The 23,043-nt window shown below is 42.7% G+C and overlaps 1 protein-coding gene across 2 annotated transcripts in view; it reads right to left on the minus strand.

Annotated features, from left to right (window-relative positions):
• NTN3 (netrin 3) overlaps nt 1-23,043 on the minus strand; it is a 273,099-nt gene that overhangs the window by 3,118 nt on the left and 246,938 nt on the right. For both annotated transcript variants that reach the window (XM_030213328.1, XM_030213327.1), the window contains exon 6: nt 2,525-2,599. In XM_030213328.1, coding sequence (XP_030069188.1) covers nt 2,525-2,599 — 75 coding nt within the window. The remainder of the gene's footprint in view (nt 1-2,524; nt 2,600-23,043) is intronic.

Here is a 23,043-nt window from a genome sequence, read left to right on the forward strand (position 1 = left end):
GCGGGTTATAAATAATAAAATCTAAATCTAAGTCTACGGATAAGAGTAATAGCAACACAATGCCCAGGTAATATCGTTCGTGGAATCCTGCAGTGACTATTGTAGAGGTCTTAATCAATCAGGGTACCTAGAAACTAGAAAGTAGTTCTGGGTCTGAGCGTGACTGATCAGTAGCAGGTCAGTGAACCTTGCAGCAGGTGACAAACTAAGACCTGTCACCCTTAGCAGTGGAGGAGCTAAGCTGGATAAAATTCTGCTGCGTTATAAGGATGGCTGAGAAGAACCGGCCTCCCCAAACCATCTGAAATCCATTATATCCCTGTGAAACTCCAAAAACATCATGTCTCCTTGCGCCAAAGAGCAATAAAAATATTTCCCTGCTTCCGTAATGTAAATGCAGTGGTGTCACAGTGATTAACAACTAGCAGTTAGTGTGCAAGGGAGCCAGCCGTAGCCTTTCAGGGTGGTATTTGCATCTAATTAGAATAAATTTTCTCCCAAGGCACTTGTACACAACAGCTGTTGGGGAAACTTTGCTTTTTAGCATATTTGGCAGACAGAGAAAAAGAGAGAATTTAAAAAGTAATCTTATTCCATTGCCAAGGGCTTTAAGGTGTCTTTTGTTGTAGATCAAATACCACATGGCATGTGATGATGTGAGCAAAATACAGCACCCATTTACACCCCCTTCAGCTAGCACTCCATGAAAACACAGAATTAGAACTTTTGCCCTACAATTGTGCATATTGTAGAGATAGTTTTCGCCACGGAAGCTTACTCTGATAGAATCTAAGGACCTCACACAACACAAAAGCCCCAATATATTCATACATAAAGATCCCAGACACATTTTTATATCTTACACAGAATATGGAAAACTTACCCTGATAGATAAAAAGGTCAATTTTCTATAGGTTAGTTCTGTAGAAAAAGGAACGGCCAAATCTGGATAGTCACCGTTTGCGGAGTATTTTCTGAAACGTTTGCTGAACGTGGAGCCTTTTGTAAATGTGAGGAAAATACGTGTGGTTTGCAGCACATTCAGGGGGTCTTTTACAAAGGCGTGCTAGTGTTTTTAACGCGCACTAAGCATTAACGTGAGCTAAATGCTAGAGATGCCCATAGGAATATGTGGGCGTCTCTAGTGTTTAGCGCATGCGCTAAAAATGCTAGTGTGCCTTTGTAAAAGGGGCCCTCAGTGAGAACAAGGTTTTTAAAAAGGAACCCACTGAAAAAAGAGCAGCATCACCCAGGGTTTGAGGAGGTCATTCTATAAACTGGTGCCATAATGGGGCACGATGAATGACAATTCTATAATGACCAAATTCTATATAGTGCGATTTGAGTTGTGCGGACAAACCCGGTGGTATTTTGGATTTGCATGCCCAATTTCATTGGCTTAATGAGCCAGTCAGCGCTGATAATTGCCACTTAACAAGTAATTATTGACACTAATTGGCTTTAATCAGAATTTATGCGCACAGCTGTCTAAGTGTATTCTATAAAGTGATGCGTGTAAATTCTAAAATGCAAATCTGAATAGGGAGTGTGGCTATGGAAGTGTCAAGTGTGTTCCTTGAATTTACACGCATATTATAGAATATGCCTGTTCAGCACACAACTTAGGCATTGGCATTTAACAGGTTTTTATTGTCATAAATGGCTGCGAGTAAATATAGTCACAGAAAATGGGTGTTGGGCATATTCTATAAACTACATCTAAATTTAAGCGTATTCTATAAACCGTGCCTAACTTTAGGCATTGTTTATAGAATATACCTAGGCGCTGACCACGACTCATTGGTTTGCAAGGACTGGGGGGAAGGGAGGGAGGAGGGGGGAGAGCTGCCTGACAGGAGGGAAGGGGAGGGAGAGTTGTTGGACTGTGGGGGCTGGGAATCTACTAGAGCAGCAAAAAAAAAATGATTGGTTGGCACAGGAAGCCCAATGTGTGAGATCGGGCCCCTTAAGTATGTGAGCTGGAGAAGGGGCCCAGATGTATGTGTCACACACTGAATGCATGTGACTTGGCATGTTTGGTCACTATCAGCAACTCAAGGCTCTTCCACATAGCCAGCATCTCTCCTTCCCTACCTCCCTACCCTCCAAGGTGTTCAGCATCTCCCTTTCCCTTCCTCCCTGAGGTGTTCAGCAGCTTCCATTCTTTTCTCTACCTTCTACTGGTGGCAGTCAACGAGTCTAAAAAAAGACCCATCACAGTCAGTACAGGGCCTTGAGCATTTGTGCATGCTCAAGCCCCACCAGGACCTGCCCCTGCTGAAAGAGGAAATTTGGAAGGGGCAGGACCCAACAGGCCTTGAGCATACATAAATGCTCATGGCCCCACACCAGCTGAAATGAGTCTTCTGTAGGCATGCTATCTGCCACCTCCAAATTGTGTTGCCCTAGGCAGATGTGTGGTTCACAGTGGTCAGGCCAGCCCTGTCCACAGCATGAATTTGACTAGAAATGATTTCATGATTATTCTCCTATTGAAAGACACAACAGATTACAGTGGACTTACCATAATCTTTTTTGCAGAATTTTTTCATGTTGATTTTGTAGTTCACTTTTGTTGGTTTGCATTCAGTTTCACAACCTGGAAAAATAATTTTGTAAAAAGATGAGACATTGTTTTTAAACAGACAATATTGCACTGCCACATTTTAATCATCTTTAGCTCTGTAGGGTCCTATCAATTAGGAAAGAGAGCGGGGAAAAAGAGAAAGCGGTGGTTACTTGGGAAGGAAGATGTTCATTTATCAGTCTTATTTTATTTCAAGTTCTATATTGGCTTCAGGTACAAAATTTCTTTTGCTGGAATAAAGTCTCAGAGCATTGTGTTCTTGGAGTTATACTCTGGGTTAGACATGCACATCAATACATTCAAAATTCATGAGCTGCTATGATTCAAGAGTATTCAAAGCAGTTCTTTAATTTGGAATATTTTGAAAACCATCATAGGAAAAAGAATTTGTATGCCAGGTTTAGCAAAAAAAAAAAAAAAAAGATAACCACACCCCAGTCAGCCATCTTTCCCAGGCTAACATTCCATGCAAATGTTTTCTACAGAGCTCATTTGCATCCACAGCAAGCTTGTGAACACACTGGGGCAAGCGCAGAAATCTGTGCGTTAGAGCCACACGCTGATGGATGAGTACCACAAACTTCCTCAGAAAGCAGTAAGGTGATATGCAAATTTAAAGCGTGCAGAACTTGTGCATTAATCAGAGAAAGCCTGCTGGATGCACGCGCACAAAGGTTTGTGGTGAGAGCAGCTAGCACTGTGCACATGTCTGAACAAAAGTGTCAGCACACTTCTGTGCATGTGCTAGAATATTTTTCTGTGAATATCAGCCTCACAAAACTTTCTTGCACATAAAATTCATGGCAGAACAACATTCTGGTTCATATGCAGATATCGTTTTTTTTTATGCTCAGTCTTGTGCACAGTGCTGTCACCTCCCATTCTCTGGTTGATATTCAAAATGATTTAACTGGTCAGAACCAGCCGTTGACCAGTTAAATCGTTTGTTCGGGGCTATCCGCTAATTTTCAGTGGCACTTAACTGGTTATTGCTGTTGAAAATTAGCGGTTACCCCCAGATTCTATATAGAATGCCTAGAGATCTGTACCAAAATCCAAGCATATTCTGTAACAACATGCATAACTTAGGGCCACTCACTAAAAAGGAAGTACTGCCAGGCTACCGCAGCAGCCCAGTGGTACTTCCCACCCCAAGTGTGCCATCATATCCGGCGTTACAAAAATATATTTAGTTTTGTAGTGCAGTAATCGAGCAGTGCCGTGTGCTGCTTAGTTACCACTGGGCTAGCACGGGAGCCCTTACTGCCCCCCTCAATGGGTGGCGGTAAGGGCTCCCCCATGAAATGGCCATGCGGCAAGTGTTTCACTTGCCGCATGGCCATTTCTTTAAAAAAAGAAAGACCTATCTTTTACCCACGCCGAGGTCAGCACAGGCCCCCTTTTGCCACAGCTTGGTAAAAGGGGCCCTTAACAAGCCAATCAGCGTTGTTAACAGCACTTAACAAGCAATAATGAGCACTAATTGGCAATAATTAGAGTTTACATGCACAATTCACTAAGCATATTCTGTAACACAGTACACTTAACTTCTAATGTGCGTAGCCAAAAAGGGGCATGATTATGGGCGGGGAAATGGGCATTTCGTGGGCATTCCAAACTTTACAAAACGTAGTTATAGAACATGGCCCAATGCACTTAAATTTAAGTGAGGAGAGGGTGGAGGGGGGAAGAGGAGGGGGAGGAGGAGGGGGAGGGGCCCTGGAACCTTGCTAGTGCCCGTTTCCTTTCTGTTGGAAACGGGCCTCTTTTACTAGCATTCTATATACCGCGCCTAAATCTAGGCGCCGCTTACAGAATATGCTTAGGTGAAAATGTTTCCTGAATGGATTTTTTAGGTGCCATATATAGAATCCTCAGGAGTCTTGTTTAGAATCAGATATGTGTCAAATAGCGTGTTGAAACGCAAAACCAAAGAAAGTACGCAGTCTTTAAAAAGACACGGAGCAGACCTTGAAAATACTACAAGTATCCAGAACTTGGCATAACTGTGAGACACTTGGCAATGTCAGAATCTCACGGTAATGCCAGGTCCTGGGATATTAGCAGTATTTTCGAGATCTGCTCCATGTCTTTCTAAAGAATGTGTCCTTTCTGTGGTTTTACGTTTCAACACGCTATCTGACACATATCTGATTCTAAACAAGGCTCCTGAGGCAGGCACTTTGACAAAACATGGTGCCATGTCGACTCTTTTATGAATAAACCTTATCGTCTCATAAGTACAAAAGTATTACCATACTGGGAAAGACCGAAGGTCCATCAAGCCCAGCATCCTGTTTCCAACAGTGGCCAATCCAGGTCACAAATACCTGGTAAGATCCCAAAAAAGTACAAAACATTTTATACTGCTTATCCCAGAAATAGTGGATTTTCCCCAAGTCTATTTCATAATGGTCTATGGACTTTTCCTTTAGGAAGCGGTCCAAACCTTTTTTAAACTCTGCTAAGCTAACCACCCCTACCACATTCTCTGGCAATGAATTCCAGAGTTTAATTACATGCTGTGTGAAGAAACATTTTCTCCGATTCATTTTAAATTTACTACATTGTAGCTTCATCGCATGCCCCCTAGTCCTAGCATTTTTGGAAAGAGTAAACAGACACTTCACATCTACCCGTTCAACTCCACTCATTATTTTATAGACCTCTATCATATCTCCCCTCAGCTGCCTTTTCTCCAAGCTGAAGAGCCCTAGCTGCTTTAGCCTTTCCTCATAGGGAAGTCGTCCCATCCCCTTTATCATTTTCATCGCCCTTCTCTGTACCTTTTCTAATTCTACTATATCTTTTTTGAGATGCGGCGACAGAATTGAACACAATATTCGAGGTGCAGTTGCACCATGGAGCGATACAAAGGCATTATAACATCCTCATTTTTGTTTTCCATTCCTTTCCTAATAATACCTAACATTCTATTTGCTTTCTTAGCTGCAGCAGCACACTGAGCAGAAGGTTTCAACGTATCATCAACGACGACACCTAGATCCCTTTCTTGGTCTGTGACTCCAACCGTGGAACCTTGCATGACATAGCTATAATTTGGGTTCCTCTTTCCCACATGCATCACTTTGCACTTGCTCACATTAAAGGTCATCTGCCATTCAGACGCCCAGTCTCCCAGTAACGTAAGGTCCTCTTGTAATTTTTCACAATCCTCCCGTGATTTAACGACTTTGAATAACTTTGTGTCATCAGCAAATTTAATTACCTCACTACTTACTCCCATCTCTAGGTCATTTATAAATATGTTAAAAAGCAGCGGTCCCAGCACAGACCCCAGTGCTTTTTGAAAGAGTCGTGTTGGTTGCACTACTCCCCTGTTTTTCCTGTTCTGCTCGTAGTTTCTTATGTTCTTCCACTTCTGTGGTTTCTCCCATACTGTCCACCACCTCAGCACAGTGTTGGGGGACAGGAAAGTTACTTTGCTTTAAAACACAACTTTGCATCATCTCCCAACATAGTGTTAATATAATCAACCATTTTTCAGCACTCTTCCTGTCCTGATCTCCATTCTTAGTTGAAAGAAAGCACTTGAAAGAACTTTTTAATTCTTCTACCTGCTTTCCCAGCTTTACAGATTTTCTTGTACATTTATTTTCCAAATAAGAAAAAGTCATCATTCTTTCTGTGCCTTGTTCATTCCTAATGTTCTCCTCAGGACATTTTAATTTGCTTTTTGTCAGCTCTTTTCTCCCTTTTCTTTAATGGCCTTTCTTTCTTTCTTTCCTCTTTTGACATCTCTGCCCTGCCTACCGGAGCTAGCTCAGTTTTTCCTTGGACAGGGCGATCTATCTTTCTTTAGGGAAATGAAAAGGGGTGGTTGGGATGGGGGTGGGGTGGGGGGAATGGGTAGCCATGCAGCAAGAATAAAACTTCTTTACAATGAAAGTTGGGCTACTCTAGCCCCCTCCTACGTGTGTGAGGCTCATAATTTGCCATGAATTAAAACCCGCTCAGTGTGACATTCCATTAAGGAGTTGAGTTTGTTACTATAATTTCCACCCCTGTAGCGCAGCAACTGTTACCCTTTTCTTTCCGGCATTGTTGGCTCTCTTTTCCACTTGTCCTCTTTTAATTCCTTTTATCTAGTTTTTGTAATCACAAACAGCTGGTCTTGGGACTGGAAGACTTCTACCAACACACTGATATTACAAAATGAAAACATTTTCTACAAAGGAATTACAAGCGATCCTGATAAGAGTGAGACACGAAGAACGGTTTCAGATCTCACTGTTTTTGCTTTGGAGTCTTTCTTGATTTAGGGGCCCTTTTACTAAGGCACAATAGGCCTAACGTGGGCCTACCGCATGGTGCGCTGAGGTGTCCCACGGTAGTTTGGCCCTCAGCATGCGCAACTCCTGCAGTAAAAAACATTTTTTATTTTTGTTGCGGGAGGTGTGTCTGGGGACAGAGAGTAGACATGTCTGCACTAATCAGGTAGAGTGGGCACATTACCGCACACTACCCGATTGGTGCAGAAGCCCTTACCACCTCCTAATTAGTGTGCGGCCTTAAAAAAAAAAAAAGAATGCAGCCTTTTTACTGCTGTGCTAAAAGTGACCACAGCGTGCAGGAAACTCATATGCCAGCAGTTCCCAAACCTAGTTCAGTCATATTTTCAGGATATCTACAGTAAATATTCGTGAGAGAAATTTGCATGTACTGCTTACACATCTCTCTCATGGATATTCATTGTGGATATCCTGAAAACCTGACTTACTGGGGTGCCTCCAGGACCAGGTTTGGGAACCACTGCCATACGCTGACAGCAGGAACAGTCACTTTTCATTTAGTTGGACTTTGCTCACACCTTTTTCATTAGTAGCTCAAGCAGGGGCGTATCTGGCGGCAGGGGGGCCAGATCCAGAGGGAGGGGGCACATTTTAGCCCCCCCCCCGCCATTGCCAGACCCCCCCGACGGCACCGTACCCCCGCCATTGCCAGACCCCCCTCCCGCCACCAATGACTCTCTCCACCCCCCCCCCGCTGCCAACCTACCCCCCCCCCCCCCGCCAGCCGACATCCGCTTCCACCTGCCAGTGCCACTGCCTTTAAAAATATGTCTTCAGCTGGCAGGGGACCCCAACCTCTCCTCCGTGGCCGGCCCGTGCTGTATAGCTGTTGATTGAATCCAGTTCAGAGTCTGACGTCGCAGCACGTTGTATGCGCGTACAACGTGCTGCGATGTCAGACTCCGAACTGGATTCAACAGCTATAGAGCACGGGCCGGCCACGGAGGACGACGAACTTTACAGACCTCGGGTTGGCTGGCGGGGGTTGGGGTCCCCCGCCAGCTGAAGACATATTTTTAAAGGCAGCGGCACTGGCAGGTGGAAGCGGACCTCGGCTGGCGGGGGTTGGGGTCCCCCGCCAGCAAGGGTAGGCAGCAGGGGAGAGTTGACGATGGTAGGGGGGTCCAGGGTGAAATCTGCGGGGGCCCAGGCCCCTGTGGCCCCACGCAGATACGCCCCTGGCTGGGCTCGATGGACCCTTGGTCCGTCCCAGTATGGCGATGCTTATGTACTTATGACTCCTTAATATATTAGGGGACATGCCTAGTATGTCTTTTACAGGTCACAGTACAAATGCACTTAGCATCTGCTATTTAGGACATGACATGTGGATCCACACTAACTACAAAATTGTCAGATAGCACAGTAGTTGCCAAGCACTAAGTGCAATATACTCCCCATGCTGATGCCTCACGCAGTTATGCCCTAGAAGACAAAATGCCCTTAATGTGCTAATTAGCATCCACTAATTGTAAAACTATCATTAAAGCAGTTACCGCATTTGTGCGGTAGCAGTTAACACACACCAATTTGCACATTAACCCCCAGATGCGAGATAGTGCGATTTGAGTTGCATGCGCAATTCAGGTCATATTCTGTATTACACTTGCAATTTAATGATCTTAACAATCCAATCAGCGCCAATAATTGCCAATTAACAAGAATTATTGACACTAATCGGCTTTAATTAGAATTTATGTGCACAACTTGCTAAGCATGATATGTGTAAATTCTAATGCGCACTGTCAAAAAGCCATGGCCATGGCCATGGAATGGGTGGATCATGGGCGTTTCTAAAAATGATGTGCGCTGTTATAGAATACACCTACTCCGCACCTAACTTAGTCGCCAGCATTTACATCATCAAGTTTTACTGGGCGTAAATTCTTGCAACTAGATTTTGTCGTGCAGACAGGCCCTAGGCATATTCTATAAATTGCTCCTAACTTCAGGTTCTAAATCTTTGTAATGTCTTTATATCCTCCTGATGTTTCCTCCCCATTCTGATTTTATTATTAACCACATAGTCCAGTGGTTCCTGAACGTGGTCCTGGAGGCACCCCAGCCAGTCAGGTTTTTGGGATATCCACAATGAATGTTCATGACAGAGATTTGCATGCAGTGCCTCCACTGCATGCAAATCTCTCTCATGAATATTTATTGTGGATATCCCAAAAACCTGACTGGCTGGGGTGCCTCCAGGATCAGGTTTGGGAACCACTGGCATAATCACTATCACTGGACCCCTTGCAGTATATGAAGTATTGTAAATAAATAAAAGGTCCTTTTCTAAAATACTGCCCAAATTTGACACATCCCAACCTGGACGTCTCAAATTCTGATTTCCATGTTCTGTCTAAAATGAGGCTGCATATGTCTCCAGACATTCTCTATCGGCTGCGTGCGTTCTTCAGAGCAACTTGCAAACATTTAGCCACACTAAGAGACAGAAATTTTCAAAAAACTGATCAAAATGGGTAAAATGCTTTTTACCTACAAAAAAAAAAATCACTTTTCATACTAAAAGCAAGATTTAGTATGATAGCATTCAAGGAAAAATACACTGCAGACTTGTGCTATATGTTATTATGACCAATTTCATGGGACATCTATTTCCTTTCATTTGATACAAGTGACTGAGTTGTTGGTATGACAAGAAACCATGCTCCCGTAGCCCATACTTGTCCCTCCTGTAGTCTCACAGAAGCCAAGAGGAACAAGAAAACAGAGAGGAAAGAATGACCAACAGTGTTACACTGAATGCAGCAGTGGGAACCAAAAGAAACGAGGAATACTGAGAACTTGAAAGGAGGTAGAAAATGTCAGATGAAAGAGATGGTGTTGCTAGCAGCTCATTTGGGGGGAGGGGGCATGGGTGGACTGGGGGAGCAATGCATTTCTTTTCCCTGACTTCTCCTTGTGTTAAAAATCCTACCTTTGCTGGCGGGGATGCTGAAGCACCGCCAGCTGAAGAGATCCGCTATCTGAGCCACCCTATACCTTGTGCTGCCTCAAGAAGAAGTCGGTTGCATGCCGCTGACACTTTCAGCAACCAACCCCTACACCCTGCAGCCACTGTAAGCATCCTAGCCATTCCCTGGTATACTCCCCCCTATCAGAAAGAAAATATATGCGGCTGTGCACCTATTTTACAAGACAATATACATTTAGCTGAGCCTCTTATAAAATGCTATGGCAATTTTTTGCGCCCTATCCTGAACATCTGAATTCCCCTTTCCCTGTCCTAAAACCGGACTCTATGCGTGAAAGTTTACTAAGAGGACTAGCCAACTTCTGGACATATTTACTTTAATGGGCCTTATACACATAAAAACGTGCAAAACCTCAAAATGCTTGTATTTTTCTGTGTTTCCAGGAGGCACTAACAGCTCGATGATCAAATGTAAATGTGGACGCTAGAGGCCCCTAGCACCGGACCAGCGTCCACATTTAACTTTGCACACATTATCATCGGGCAAACAGTGCCCATGCCAGGCAATAGATTTAAATGAGCTCCGTGGTATTCTGCCCCTATGATCAGTGAACAGCGCTCTAATCGTAGGGGCGGAATAGAGCCATAACCCTATTCCAGCTCAATTTTGTTAATGCTCCCCATTCCATGCGCAGAACCCAAGATGCAGGGAGAGCTCTGAAGTCTCAATGCGTGTTGAGGCAATGGTGCAAGGATGAGGGATTGGTAGCATCCAGGCTAAAGGCCTACCTGTTTGATACTGCTTTCAATTCCTAACTTGTCACCTGCTCGTAACCTTTACTTTGTCTTCTCTCTTCAAAAGTCCCTTTTCCCTATGTGTCCTATCTGTCTGTCCTGATTTAGATTGTAAGCTCTTTTGAGCAGGGACTGTCTTTTCTTCATGTTCAATTGTGAAGCGCTGCGTACGACTGGTAGCGCTATAGAAATGATTTCTAGTAGTAGTAGTAGTTTCTGCCAGGTATTTGTGACCTGGATTGGACACTGTTGGAAACAGGATAGTGGGTTACATGGACTACTGGTCTGATCCAGTATGGCTATTCTTCTGTATATCATTTACTGTGTTACTGTGAATTGGCCCTGGAATGCCAGATTTCTCCTCCCCCCCATGATGCATAAGGTTTAGTTGTATAGTGACTTATACAGCTAAATAGTTTCTGTCCTATAGACTCTCAACTAAAAAACACTAGCTATGTCTGAACATAACCATATGTTATAATGTTTTATTATGAAAGTTTATGTAAAAATTGTATGATTGGCATTAGATATGATGGCAATGTGCATCTTTGCTGTTAACATGTTGTAAAGGAAATTTACTATTTTTGTTATGATTTTATTATTGTTTACGGTGGGTTGATCAACTTTGAAGTAAAATGCATTTGTAACAAGTAGAACATAAATGTAAAATTAAATTATGCTAAAAGTGAAATAAAGGCACACACAAAAATGTCAGAAAGGAGAATAAAGCTGGTCACATTAGCAAACTTCTTTTCTTTCCATGACTGTTCTATCAAACATTTATATCTCTGGCATACAGATTGCTCCCTGATTAGACTATTGTCAATATTGTAAAATGTGTTTATGCAAGCATAGGCGTGCTTCTTGGAACGCTTAGAAGATTGTTGTACTGCATTTACATGGGAAGTGACTTCTGAGTTGTTTCATATATGTTTGAAGAAATGTTTTCCATGCCACTGTATTAAAACTAAACCAAGCTCACAACAGACCTTCCATTTTACCACACACTCAAGAGAAGGTGCCATCCTTGGCCTGCTGTCCTGGCGCATTCTCACTGTCAGGGAAAAGAATGCAATAGCACTGGCAAGCTGGAGAGGTTGGATGAACTGGTTTTGTTTAAAGAGTGATATTAAGAAAGTGGGCGAGAACAGCAGAACACAAAGAAAGACTAAGGAAAAAAAGGGGGAATGAAAGAGGATGAGAAAGGAAAAAGAAGATAAAGTAAATGGAAAACAGTACTGAAAAGTACAGAAAAGACTGAAATAACATGGTTAACATTTTTGTTGCCTTACAAACGCTATCAATCTGATAAAAACATCAGGGGCTCAAAATTCATCAGTGCTTTCCTGACTGCTGTCGGTGCTATACCCAGAAATTCAATGTCCAGGCTCTGGCATTGAATTTCTGGGTATACGGAGCCAGTGAAAACATAGCTGCTTAAGGGGTCCTTTTACTAAGCTGTAGTAAAAGGCTTTCTTTATTTCTAAAAAAGAAATAACCATGCGGTAAGTGAACCACTTGCTTCGCAGCCATTTCGGGGGGGGGGGGGGGAGCACTTACCGCCACCCAATGAGGTGGCAGTAAGGGCTCCAGCAGTAACCAGGCAGTGTGCAGTGCTGCCCGATTTCCACTGGGTAAGCACCAGTGCTACAAAAATAGAAAATACTTTTGTAGCACCAGAAATGGTGCGCGCTGGGAGTGGGAACTGCTGCCGGGCTCCTGTGGTAGCCCAGCGGTATTTCTGTATTAGTGTACGGCAAACCTGTTGCTACACACCAACCCTTTAGTAAAAGGGCCCCTAAGTGTGATCCTCGGCAGTTAACCAACTATGAAGAACAGCATTAAAGATAGGACTGCATCTTATGTGGTCCTGTTATGCTGAGAATTGACACTTAACTGGCTAAGTACCAACTCTGCCCCCAAAATAGCCAGGTTCAGCTTGGGTGCAAACTAGGAATTTTCAGAGGCATTATCCAGTTAAGGGCCACTACAAATGTCCAGTTAGCCCTGGATAGGCGGTTTAAATAGATAGGAGCCTATACCCATCCATCCTTCTATTATGTTATACTTAATTTCCTAATTTACATAACAAAATTCTGTGTTACCTATTACTATGTAAGCCGCATTGAGCCTGCTTTTAGTGGGAAAGTGCGGGATACAAATATAATAAATAAATAAATAAATAAATAAATCTGGGTTCTTGCCAGGTACTTGTGACCTGGATTGGCCACTGTTGGAAACAGGATACTAGGCTTAATGGCTGTCCCAGTATGGCAATGCTTATGTTCTTATGTTCTATCTCTATGGATAACAATCTCATCCTCCCTGTCTCATCAGCTCGTAACCTTGGGGTCATCTTTGACTCCTCTCTCTCCTTCTCTGCACATATTCAACAGACTTCTAATACCTGTCATTTCTTTCTCTATAATATCAGCAAAATTCATCTTTTCCTTTTTGAGCACACTACCAGAAGAACTCTTATCCACACTCTTACCGCCTCTTACTTAAACTATTGCAACTTGCTTCTCACGGGTCTCCCACTAAGCCATCTCTCTCCCCTTCAATCTGTTCAAAATTCTGCTGCACGACTTATATTCTGCCAGTGTCGCTATGCTCATATTAGCCTCTCCTCAAGTCACTCCATTGGCTCCCTATCGGTTTCCACATACAGTTCAAACTCCTCTTATTGACTTACAAGTGCATTCACTCTGCAGCTCCTAAGTATCTCTCCCTACACTCCTCCCCGGGAACTCCATTCATTGGGTAAATGTCTCTTATCTGCACCCTTCTCCTCCACAGCCAACTCCAGACTCTGTTCTTTTTATCTTGCTGCACCATATGCCTGGAATAGACTTCCTGAGCCAGTGCGTCAAGCTCCATCTCTGGCCGGCTTCAAATCTAGGCTACAAGCCCACCTTTTTGATGCTGCTTTTAACTCCTAACCCCTATTCACTTGTACAGTACCCATGTCTATTTTATCATTCCCACTTTAGTAATTCCCTTATCCCTTATTTGTCCTGTTATTAGATTGTAAGCTCTATCAAGCAGGGTCTGTCTATTCATGTTCAAGTGTACAGCGCTGCGCACATCTAGTAGCGCTACAGGAATGATAAGTAGTAGTAGTAGTCTTTGGGATTGCGGAATCTTGCTACTCTTAGATTCTGCACAGAATCCTGCTACTCTTTGGGATTCTGGAATCTTGCTACTCTTTGTCCTTATCACTTATTTGTCCTGATTAGATTGTAAGCTCTGTGAGCAGGGACTGTCTCTTCATGTCCAGTGTACAGCATTGCATACATCTAGTAATGCTATAGAAATGATAAGTAGTAATAGTAGTTATGTTATGTTCTTTTGTAAATCATTTTGAATATCAGGCCCTAGATGCACCTATCTGCCCAAATGTTCTCCCCCTCTCACTTTTGTTTTGCATTTTTATCCCTTTCAACTTAATATTTGTATTCTCCTTCAGGCATCTGCGCTTCTCTACTTGGGGAGCCATTGTAAGCATTTTCTTCTCAGGCTCAGCACATCTGCTCTTCTGCTCTTCTTTCACGCTGAAAATGAAGCACTGTCCTAGGAGCTTCGGGTTTCATTCCCATTGAAAAGGCCATCTGATCCAAGGTGAGGGGTAACTGTGTGTTCAAAGCAGAAGCAGCACTGCATTTAACACTACAACCCATTGTAAATCCCAAATAAAAGATGAATTGAAGCACAATGCAGTCCTTTCATCCCTGACCACAGCCAACCTGTGCACACACACACACCAGTCCCACTGTGCCTACGTTAGGCCCTTGGGTTCCAATAACTCTGTGGAAATGTTGACAAAAGCTGCCACTTGCTACGGAATTGAGGAAAACTAGTCCCTTGGATCAGCCAGCACCATTATGGAAATAGGCATCCATGGGGAGGGAGTGACTAGGATTGTTCCTGCCTTGTTTCCACATCATGAAAGGGGAAAGAAGGTTTTGGGGAGGTCTGGGGCTCAGACTTGGCATTCTAAAAATTGGTTACATTCTGTTTTTAAAATAATGTGTTTGGGGTTTTTTTTTCATTTTGATAAATGTAATGTCAAAACTGGAAGGACTTTACGAAGTTATCTTATGATATGTGGTGGAATACAGTATGTCTATACGCTAAATATGAAAAAGCTGCTGCTGAGAAATGCGGTTCCCTTGTAGCATTTAATAAAACCTGGTCTCGCATTCTCAATTACTCATCCAATCAACATTAATTATTATAATTCAAACATCTATAAATGGGTACTAATTACAAATATAAGAATAATTTCTTTTCTTCACCTCTAACATTTAATAATATGTTTACTCCTATAGTTATAATTACCTGTAATGTAACAGCATCAGGGATTCTAGAGATGATGTAAACACTGTCCATAATTTTTCTATAAGTCAGTGTACATGTTCTAACTTGTTAAACTGTTATTAAGTCAATGGTACTTAATTTCCTTTTTTATTGTTATATCCAAATTAATAAAAATGATTGAACAAAAAAAATAAAATAAAATAAAAGAACATCAAACAGTATTTCTGTGAACACCCTTAATTGTCCATGCTATAAATTTTGAAGTTTAGGATTAGCAACTGATGAAACTGCTCTCTAGATGAGGACTATTAATCTACTGCTGCAAGCAGTATTTCATGATCTTGGCCTGTTTTGTAGTGAAAAATAACAGAGCATTCATCTTGAGAAATAATGTCCTGTGTAGTGTTATTCTGTACCAGTGGCGTAGCCAGGAATTATTAACAGGGGATGCGCCTCCCGCCCCTCCCTCTGGTCCCCATTCTCCCTGTACCTTAAAATCACCTCCTCTGCAGTCTTCACCCAGTCAGCGGCAGCAGCACTCAAAGGCTACCTGCGGCCTGCACCAGGACTTTTTTTCTGAACCATTCCACTCTTCACAAAACAAGAAGTGGCATCAGAAGGGGCAGGACGGTTCGGAGGTGATTTTAAGGCACAGGCGGGGGGGGGGGGGGGGGCAGAGGGAGGACTGACAGAGGGTATGTATGCAACACATGCACCTTGAATAGATACACCACTGGTCTGTACTAACTAAATTCATTCCAGTTTCCGTTACACCACTTGTAACATCCTCTTGAATCAGCTATCAAATTTCTACAACTGCGTGGACAGCGTTTTTGGTGAGCACTCTGCTTCTTTGTATGTAATTGGTTACCTGCTTTTGGATAAAAAGGCCACATTTACTAATAAACATAAGAAGTTCCAAAATAGTTTTGGGATCTAAAATCTTGGCCTCTAATTTGTATGTAGTCTCTGACCAAGTTTCCCTATAAATGACTGTGTGCTTGCCTAATATTTGGCAAACTCAAGAATTTGCTCATTTTTTCTACACTTGTTCCCAGTTTCCACCGTATCAGGATGAGGTCTGAGAAGAATGAAGTTCCTATGTCTGCACTTCTAGCCTTCAGAAAGGAAGCTGCAGTACAATCTTTCTGCATGGATTCTTTCATCCTTCATTCCTTCAGTGAAAGAACTTATCTTAAAGTTCTCTGAAAAGGCCGCAAAGACTAAAAAAACAGCAATTTGTTCTTTGCAGTAGGGTTTGTTCCATTCTATGCCCCACCCATGTCCCTTCCCGGTGAACATCTCTTTGCATTTGCACACTAAGCCACATGTGCATGTAAATTATACAATAGCACTGAATGTGCCTGCTGTCACCATAATCTATGGTGTCAATATTCAGAGTGGTTTAAGTTGGTCTAAAAAACAGATGTGCAACTCCCCATTTTATATAAGGAATTCATGCCTGTATAGCAAAACCCAAAGGTCGGCATTTACAGTTGCCTTGAGGCACATTTAATTGCCTGCTGGAAGGGGCAGCTATAAATGCCAATGTCCGGGCTCCCAGAACTCCCCCTCCTCATGGCTGCCTCCCATGATCATCCCCCTGACATCCAATCTACTCTGACCCCTCTCATGGCAAAATCTCCTCTAGTCAATCTTCCCCAAGTCAAACACCCTGGCAGCATCACAAGCCCCCCACTTCAGCCCCTCCTGCAACCCACCCACTGCTGTAAGACTTCTGGGTCTTCTCCCATGGCACAAAACTTCATGTGCCAATCGCCCCACCCTCCCATGGCACGATTACCCCCTCCATGTAGCCAAGGATCCTCAAAGCTCCCTGGGACACAGTCCCCCCTCAAGGTGGTCCCCCACATCAAACCTTCCTTCAACCCCTACACCAGACTTACTAAGGGTCCTCTAGTGGGGCAGAAGTATAGGCATGCTGTCTTACCATGCATTCTAATATCTAAAGCATGATAAGACAACATGAAAAAAATCTGCACTAGCTGCTTACCACAGTTAGAAGGCATGGCCATCCGTGACTGCTAGTACACTGATCTGTAAAGCACGATAGCTATCATAACTGCCAATAGCATGGCTACACTTTCTGCCACCTCACAAGGAGATGATAATATAGCCTCGCTAAAGGCAGTCCTTTCACCATAGTCTCTGACTATCTGCCATCATCCAATCTTCCCCCCGCTCCCTGAAATCCAAATCCACACCTTGTCACTGACCAGATACAGATTCCCAGCTCCCCTACCCCCTTATTACAATCCTCAACCCCATCCCATGGCATACCCCTCCGATTCCCTGAACATCCCAAAGAGCTGAAGTTGATAGGCCCCTCCTCTTACTCCAAGTCTCGCCCACAAGTGCCATTGAGTACCCTCCACTACCATCTCCGACTCCCCCATCACCCCAAGGCTTTAGCCAGAGGTGATTGTAGGTGTTACATTGAGTTGGGGCAGGGGTGGTCCCCCTCTGCTCCTCTCTTTCTGGCTTTTGCTCTCAAGATGGCCATCATGACCCTTAGCAGTAGTCTTGCCCCTAAATAATTTATGGCACTCTAACAAACTGAATGTGAACTAACAAATACACATCCCTATTTTATACCTTATAATATTTACTGTGATCTATGACACATCTGAATACAACTGGACTGTGTCTTTGTGCTGCCTGCTCAAAGTTGTGAATATATTATACATCAGTTTTGGTGTGTTCTGTTTGCAAGATCTTTTCAACTTTCAATACTATAACCTGTATTATATGATGACTCATAATAGGAAGCATCTTATAGTATAGTGGATGCATTATGTTGCCCAATAAATCTAAGGAACCCATTCACATTTTGGTGCCTGACAAATTCTAGGAATATGTAAGCACAATATTGTGGCTCTCCATCCAAATTCCCATTCTTCCCTTAGAACAGCACTCAGCAACTTACAACCTGCCAGCAATAACATTTCCCTGCAAATACGCAATGGGCCCTGTATTCAGCCCATGAAGGTCAGTCGTTGTTAAGCCATTGACTTCGGTGGGCTGAATTAAACCTGGATATTCAATGCCAGGCCATCTGTGGGTACCAGTGTTGAATATCCGGGTAAGTATGGCTCCTCGGAAACTACCCAGACCATCCCAGCACTTCCTGGATAGTGCTGAGGTGGTCAGAGCACATATTCAGCAGTACTGCCCAGCTGAATATCCCCCCCCCCCCCTGCCTGATCAGTGGGGTTTAACCAGCAGAAGCCTCTCCTTTTGGTTAAACCCTTTTGAATATTGGATCCAGTATTTTTTCACAAGGACCAAATTGGATCTGACTTGTACAGGCCCCTCTGGCATTTGCCAGAATGAACCCAGAGGTGCTAAGAAGAAGATAGTGCAGGAAATGCTGACATGATCCATTACACCTTGAGACTGCCATAGACAAAACTCTGGCCACAGTCGGTGGGGTCGGCAGCTGTGTATTAACAACACTTATTAATGAGAGCTAAGCTTTTTACTGTTTTGATTTAACAAGTCACGGTCACAATTTAAAAGGGTAACAAGATGGATTGAGATCACATAGAGTTTTAATGATGGAACTGGGGAGGTTTTTTATGTCTGTGACATGAACTACCCTGATAAATCCTGCCACCTATAAACAAAGCGCAGGTGGAAGTTGGATTCTGTGGCTTTTTTCCACTCAGAAATATACTCCAATGTGGAATTTTTGCTAATCTAAGTACGTAAGCTGGACATTATGAGTAATTGAGAGGAGTTAGAAGTGGAAATTTAATAGTCTCCTCTATTATTTTGTTACAAGGTTTACTAGTCTGGTCCAGGAAGAAGGGAATAAGAAGGGACATGGAGGCCTGCAGAGATAGGAAGCAGTGCTTGAAAGAATAAGGTAGAGGAAGGAGATGGATGGAAGAAAAAAGAGAAGAAGAGATGTGGATATAGGAAAAGAAACACAGAACAGGATGTCAAGGAGACAGGGAAAGCACAGAATGAAAGAGAGGAGCAGAAATGTGAAGCAAGGACAGGCCAAGAACATAAAAAGCCTGGGCTAGTAGAAAGAAGTGAGAGTCAAGAAAGGAGGGACTGATGGGAAAGGTTGTTTTGATAGAGACTGGGATAACACTAGAACAAGAAATAAGGAGAAAGACGGTAGGTGGGGGGAGTGCTGAGCTGAGCATCCAGATCGGCTTGTAACAGGAAGCAGCCTTTTTTGTCTCTTATCGCTATGGAAGAGAGTATATTTCTATTTCAGGCCCTGCTTCCTGGGTGTAGTAGGCAAGGGTGGATTGGCTGCTTCATTCTGACCGGTCAAGACTTCTGGACAAAGATAGTTTTCTCAGCTGCTCTGTTCAGGCTGCAGGAAAAAGATAATTTCCTCCCAAAACACAATGGGTATAGTAACGTAGTTTCAACAACTCCCCTTCCAATCTCTTTGGTGGGGTTGGGCTTCATAACTGCCCTATGGAAAATCATTAGATATGGGTCAGCTTCCCTGCAGCAGCTAAGCATGTGCAGAGATGGCAGCTAACACCAGGTTTTAGTGACATCTGGGTCTCATTTTAGTTATCTCAAAACAGATAGTGGAATTAGAAAAGGTACAGAGAAGGGCGATGAAAATGATAAAGGGGATGGCACGACTTCCCTATGAAGAAAGGCTGAAGCGTCTAGGGCTCTTCAACTTGGAGAAAAGACGGCTGAGGGGAGACATGATAGAGGTCTATAAAATAATGAGTGGAGTGGAACGGGTAGATGTGAATCGTTTGCTTACTCTTTCCAAAAATACTAGGACTAGGAGGCCTGCGATGAAGCTACAAAATAGTAAATTTAATACGAATCAGAGAAACTTTTTCTTCACTCAACGTGTTCTGAAATTCATTGCCAGAGAATGTGGTAAAGGCGGTTAGCTTAGCAGGGTTTAAAAAGAGTCTGGATGGCTTCCTAAAGAAAAAAGTCCATAGACCATTATTAAATTGACTTGGGGAAAATCCACTGCTTATTTCTGGGATAAGCAGCATAAAATGTATTGAGCTTTTCTGGGATCTTGCCAGGTATTTGTGACCTGGTTTGGCCACTGTTGGAAACAGGACGCTGGGCTTGATGGACCTTTGGTCTGTCTCAGTGTGGCAATACTTATGCATGTAAAACCTGAGAAAGAAAATAAAAAGTCCAAAACTGAATGGAGCACATAAAAAGAAAAGACTAACCTGATCTATATAAAGACTACAAAATAAGCTTCTTTTGGAAAATGAAAATGTTTAAACACTAAGGGGGTCTTTTACTAAGCTCAATGTAAGCCTAACGTGGGCTTACCACTTGCTAAACTGGAAGTACCGTTGGGCTACCGCAGCAGCCCAATGGTAGTTCCCACCCCCAGTGCGAACCATTTCCGGCGCTACAACATTTTTTTATTTTTCTAGCATCAGTGTTTACCTGGCAGTAATCAGGCAGTGCCGTGTGCTGCTCGGTTACCATCACGTTAGAATGAGAGCCCTTACCACCACCTCAAATGGTGGCGGAAAGTGCTCCCCCGACCCCGAAATGGCCTTGCCACATGGCCATTTCTTTAAAAAAAAAGCAACAACAGCCTTTTACCCGCTGCGGTAAGAGGGGGCCTCAGTGTGCGTAAAAAAACATATGCTGATTCCGCAGCTTAGTAAAAAGGACCCCTTAATACATTTGCAATAGTTTTCATTTTTTTTTTTGGATCAATAAACAATTTAAAACTGTATTTCTACAAGTGCATCACTGAACTGTCAGTAAATTTCCAACATGATGCACCAGAATTTACAACCCATTGCCACAGGGTCTACTAATGAGTTGCTGCCACAGAAAACGGGGGAGTGGAGGGGGATCCTGTGCCTGTAACCACAGCAAAAGATCATCAAATCCACCTTTTATAGTCATCTCAACTTCCCAGGAATTTATGAGAGTCCTTTGTATATATTTTAAAGGCCAAAGGGAAATAGCTGAAAACAGATTGTGGTAGAAGGAGATCAAATGATATGAGGCATGTTTTCCCAGTTCAGAATACGATCTGCAGTTTTCTCTGACTGTACCTCACGACCCATGTGCTTTTGAGGGGTAATTATGTAACTGTCCCTAATGGTGAAAAGTTCCCATGTGCTTTTCACCCCTAGATTCTGCCCCACTTTTCAAAGGGAAAGCACATAAGCACTTCCACTTTGAAAATTAGCCTGGAAAACAAATTTCAGGAAAATATTTGTTTATTCAACAAATTTGGGTTAACCTAAATAGAATTTACAACTGTGAATCAGAATACGACATTGCAGTATTTCTGTCACGCAGGGTTTGGCTGAAATGGTTACGTCACATGGAACCATGCCATGTGGCACTGATCTCAAAGCTGATGGCAGATTAGAATAAGAAATTGACTTTTTCCTTTTAAAAGAATGGCCTAAAACATTTGTCAAACAGAAATAACAGTCTGTAACATGATCTTTCAGCTCTCTCCATATCATTAGGGCAGCAAATGGAATGGTTGGCCACCAAGCTCTCAGATTAACTGCACATGATACAGAACATAAGAATATCCATACTGGGTCAGACCAATGGTCTATCTAGACCAGTGATTCCTAAGTCTGGTCTTGGGAGAATCCCTTGCCAGTTAGGTTTTCAGGATATGTACAATGAATATGCATGGAAGAGATTTGCATATAATGGAGACAGTGTATGCAAATCAAGTTCATGCATAATCATTGTGGATATCCTGAAAACCTGACTGGCAAAGAGTACTCCAGGACTGGACTTGGGAAACACGTTCAAGCCCAGTATCCTGTTTCCAACAGTGGCCAATTCAAGCCACAAGTGCCTGGCAGAAACCCAAACAGTAGCAACATTCCATGCTACAAATCCCACGGCAAGCAGTGGCCTGCCCTATGTCCATTTCAATAGCAGACTATTGACTTTTCCTCCAAAAAACTTGTCTAAACCTTTTTTAAACCCAGATATGCTAACTGCTGTTACTACATCCTCCGGCAACGAGTTCCAGTGCTTAACTATTCTTTGAGTGAAAAAATATTTCCTCCTATTTGTTTTAAAGTATTTCCATGTAATTTCATTGCATGTCCCCCTGGTCTTTCTTTTTGAAACAGTAAAAAAATTGGTTCACTTTTACCCATTCTATACCATTCAGGATTTTGTAGACCTCAATCATATCCCCCATCAGCCATCTCTTTTCCAAGCACAAGAGTCCTAACCTCTTTAGTCTTTTCTCATATGAGAGGAGTTCCATTGTTTTATCATTTTGGTCGCTCTTCTTTGAACCTTTTCCAATTCTGCTACATCTTTTTTTGAGATAGAAACATGGGGAACTCGGGTTTTGTCTTGGTCACTAACGTTACATCCAAAATACAGTTCATAGGCCATCTTCACCAGTGAAATCATAATTGAAGTTCAAATTAATCACAACAACTTCTCCTAGAAACAATACTTAAAAATAAGGCTAAATTGTCATTTAATATTTCAAGTGAACGGCGTTCATTGCTAGTGATGTTGTGTTGAAACACATGATGTAAAAAATTTCTTTGGACTTCTGGAAAACCATACATTACAGAAAAATTGTGATGATCAGCAACCAAAAATCTATAAGAAACACCCAATCTCATTATGGTAACAAAAACCATGTTGTCCAGTTTTATCTCAGGAAAGCTCCTACACAGATTTACCTCTGCTAATTTGCACAGGTAGATTTTTTGAGAAATAATACACATCTTCTTTTGAAAATTCAACCCCAATCCTTGGGAACATCTCTTGTCACTGTGGGTAAAGTCACATATACAGTAGCACTACACACCTGCAGGGAATGTAATTTGCCTTGAACTTATTTTTAACTTATTTATTTTTGTAGCAGGAGTGTACCTGGCAGTAATCGGGCAATGCCGCGCGCTGCCCAGTTAAGGTCATCCAGCTCTATTCAGTGATATTTAAGCAGGTAATGCTGCTGAATATTTCTTTTGGCAGCTCGGGCACTGTCCGGTTAGTGCGAGGGCATTCCAGGGGCGGAGCTTAGGCGGAGCCATTATTTAACTGGTTAGTGGTAATATTCAAGGGCTGTTTTACTAAACCAGGTTTAGATT

Source organism: Microcaecilia unicolor, chromosome 8, assembly GCF_901765095.1.
Source record: "Microcaecilia unicolor chromosome 8, aMicUni1.1, whole genome shotgun sequence".
Classification (NCBI taxonomy): domain Eukaryota; kingdom Metazoa; phylum Chordata; class Amphibia; order Gymnophiona; family Siphonopidae; genus Microcaecilia; species Microcaecilia unicolor.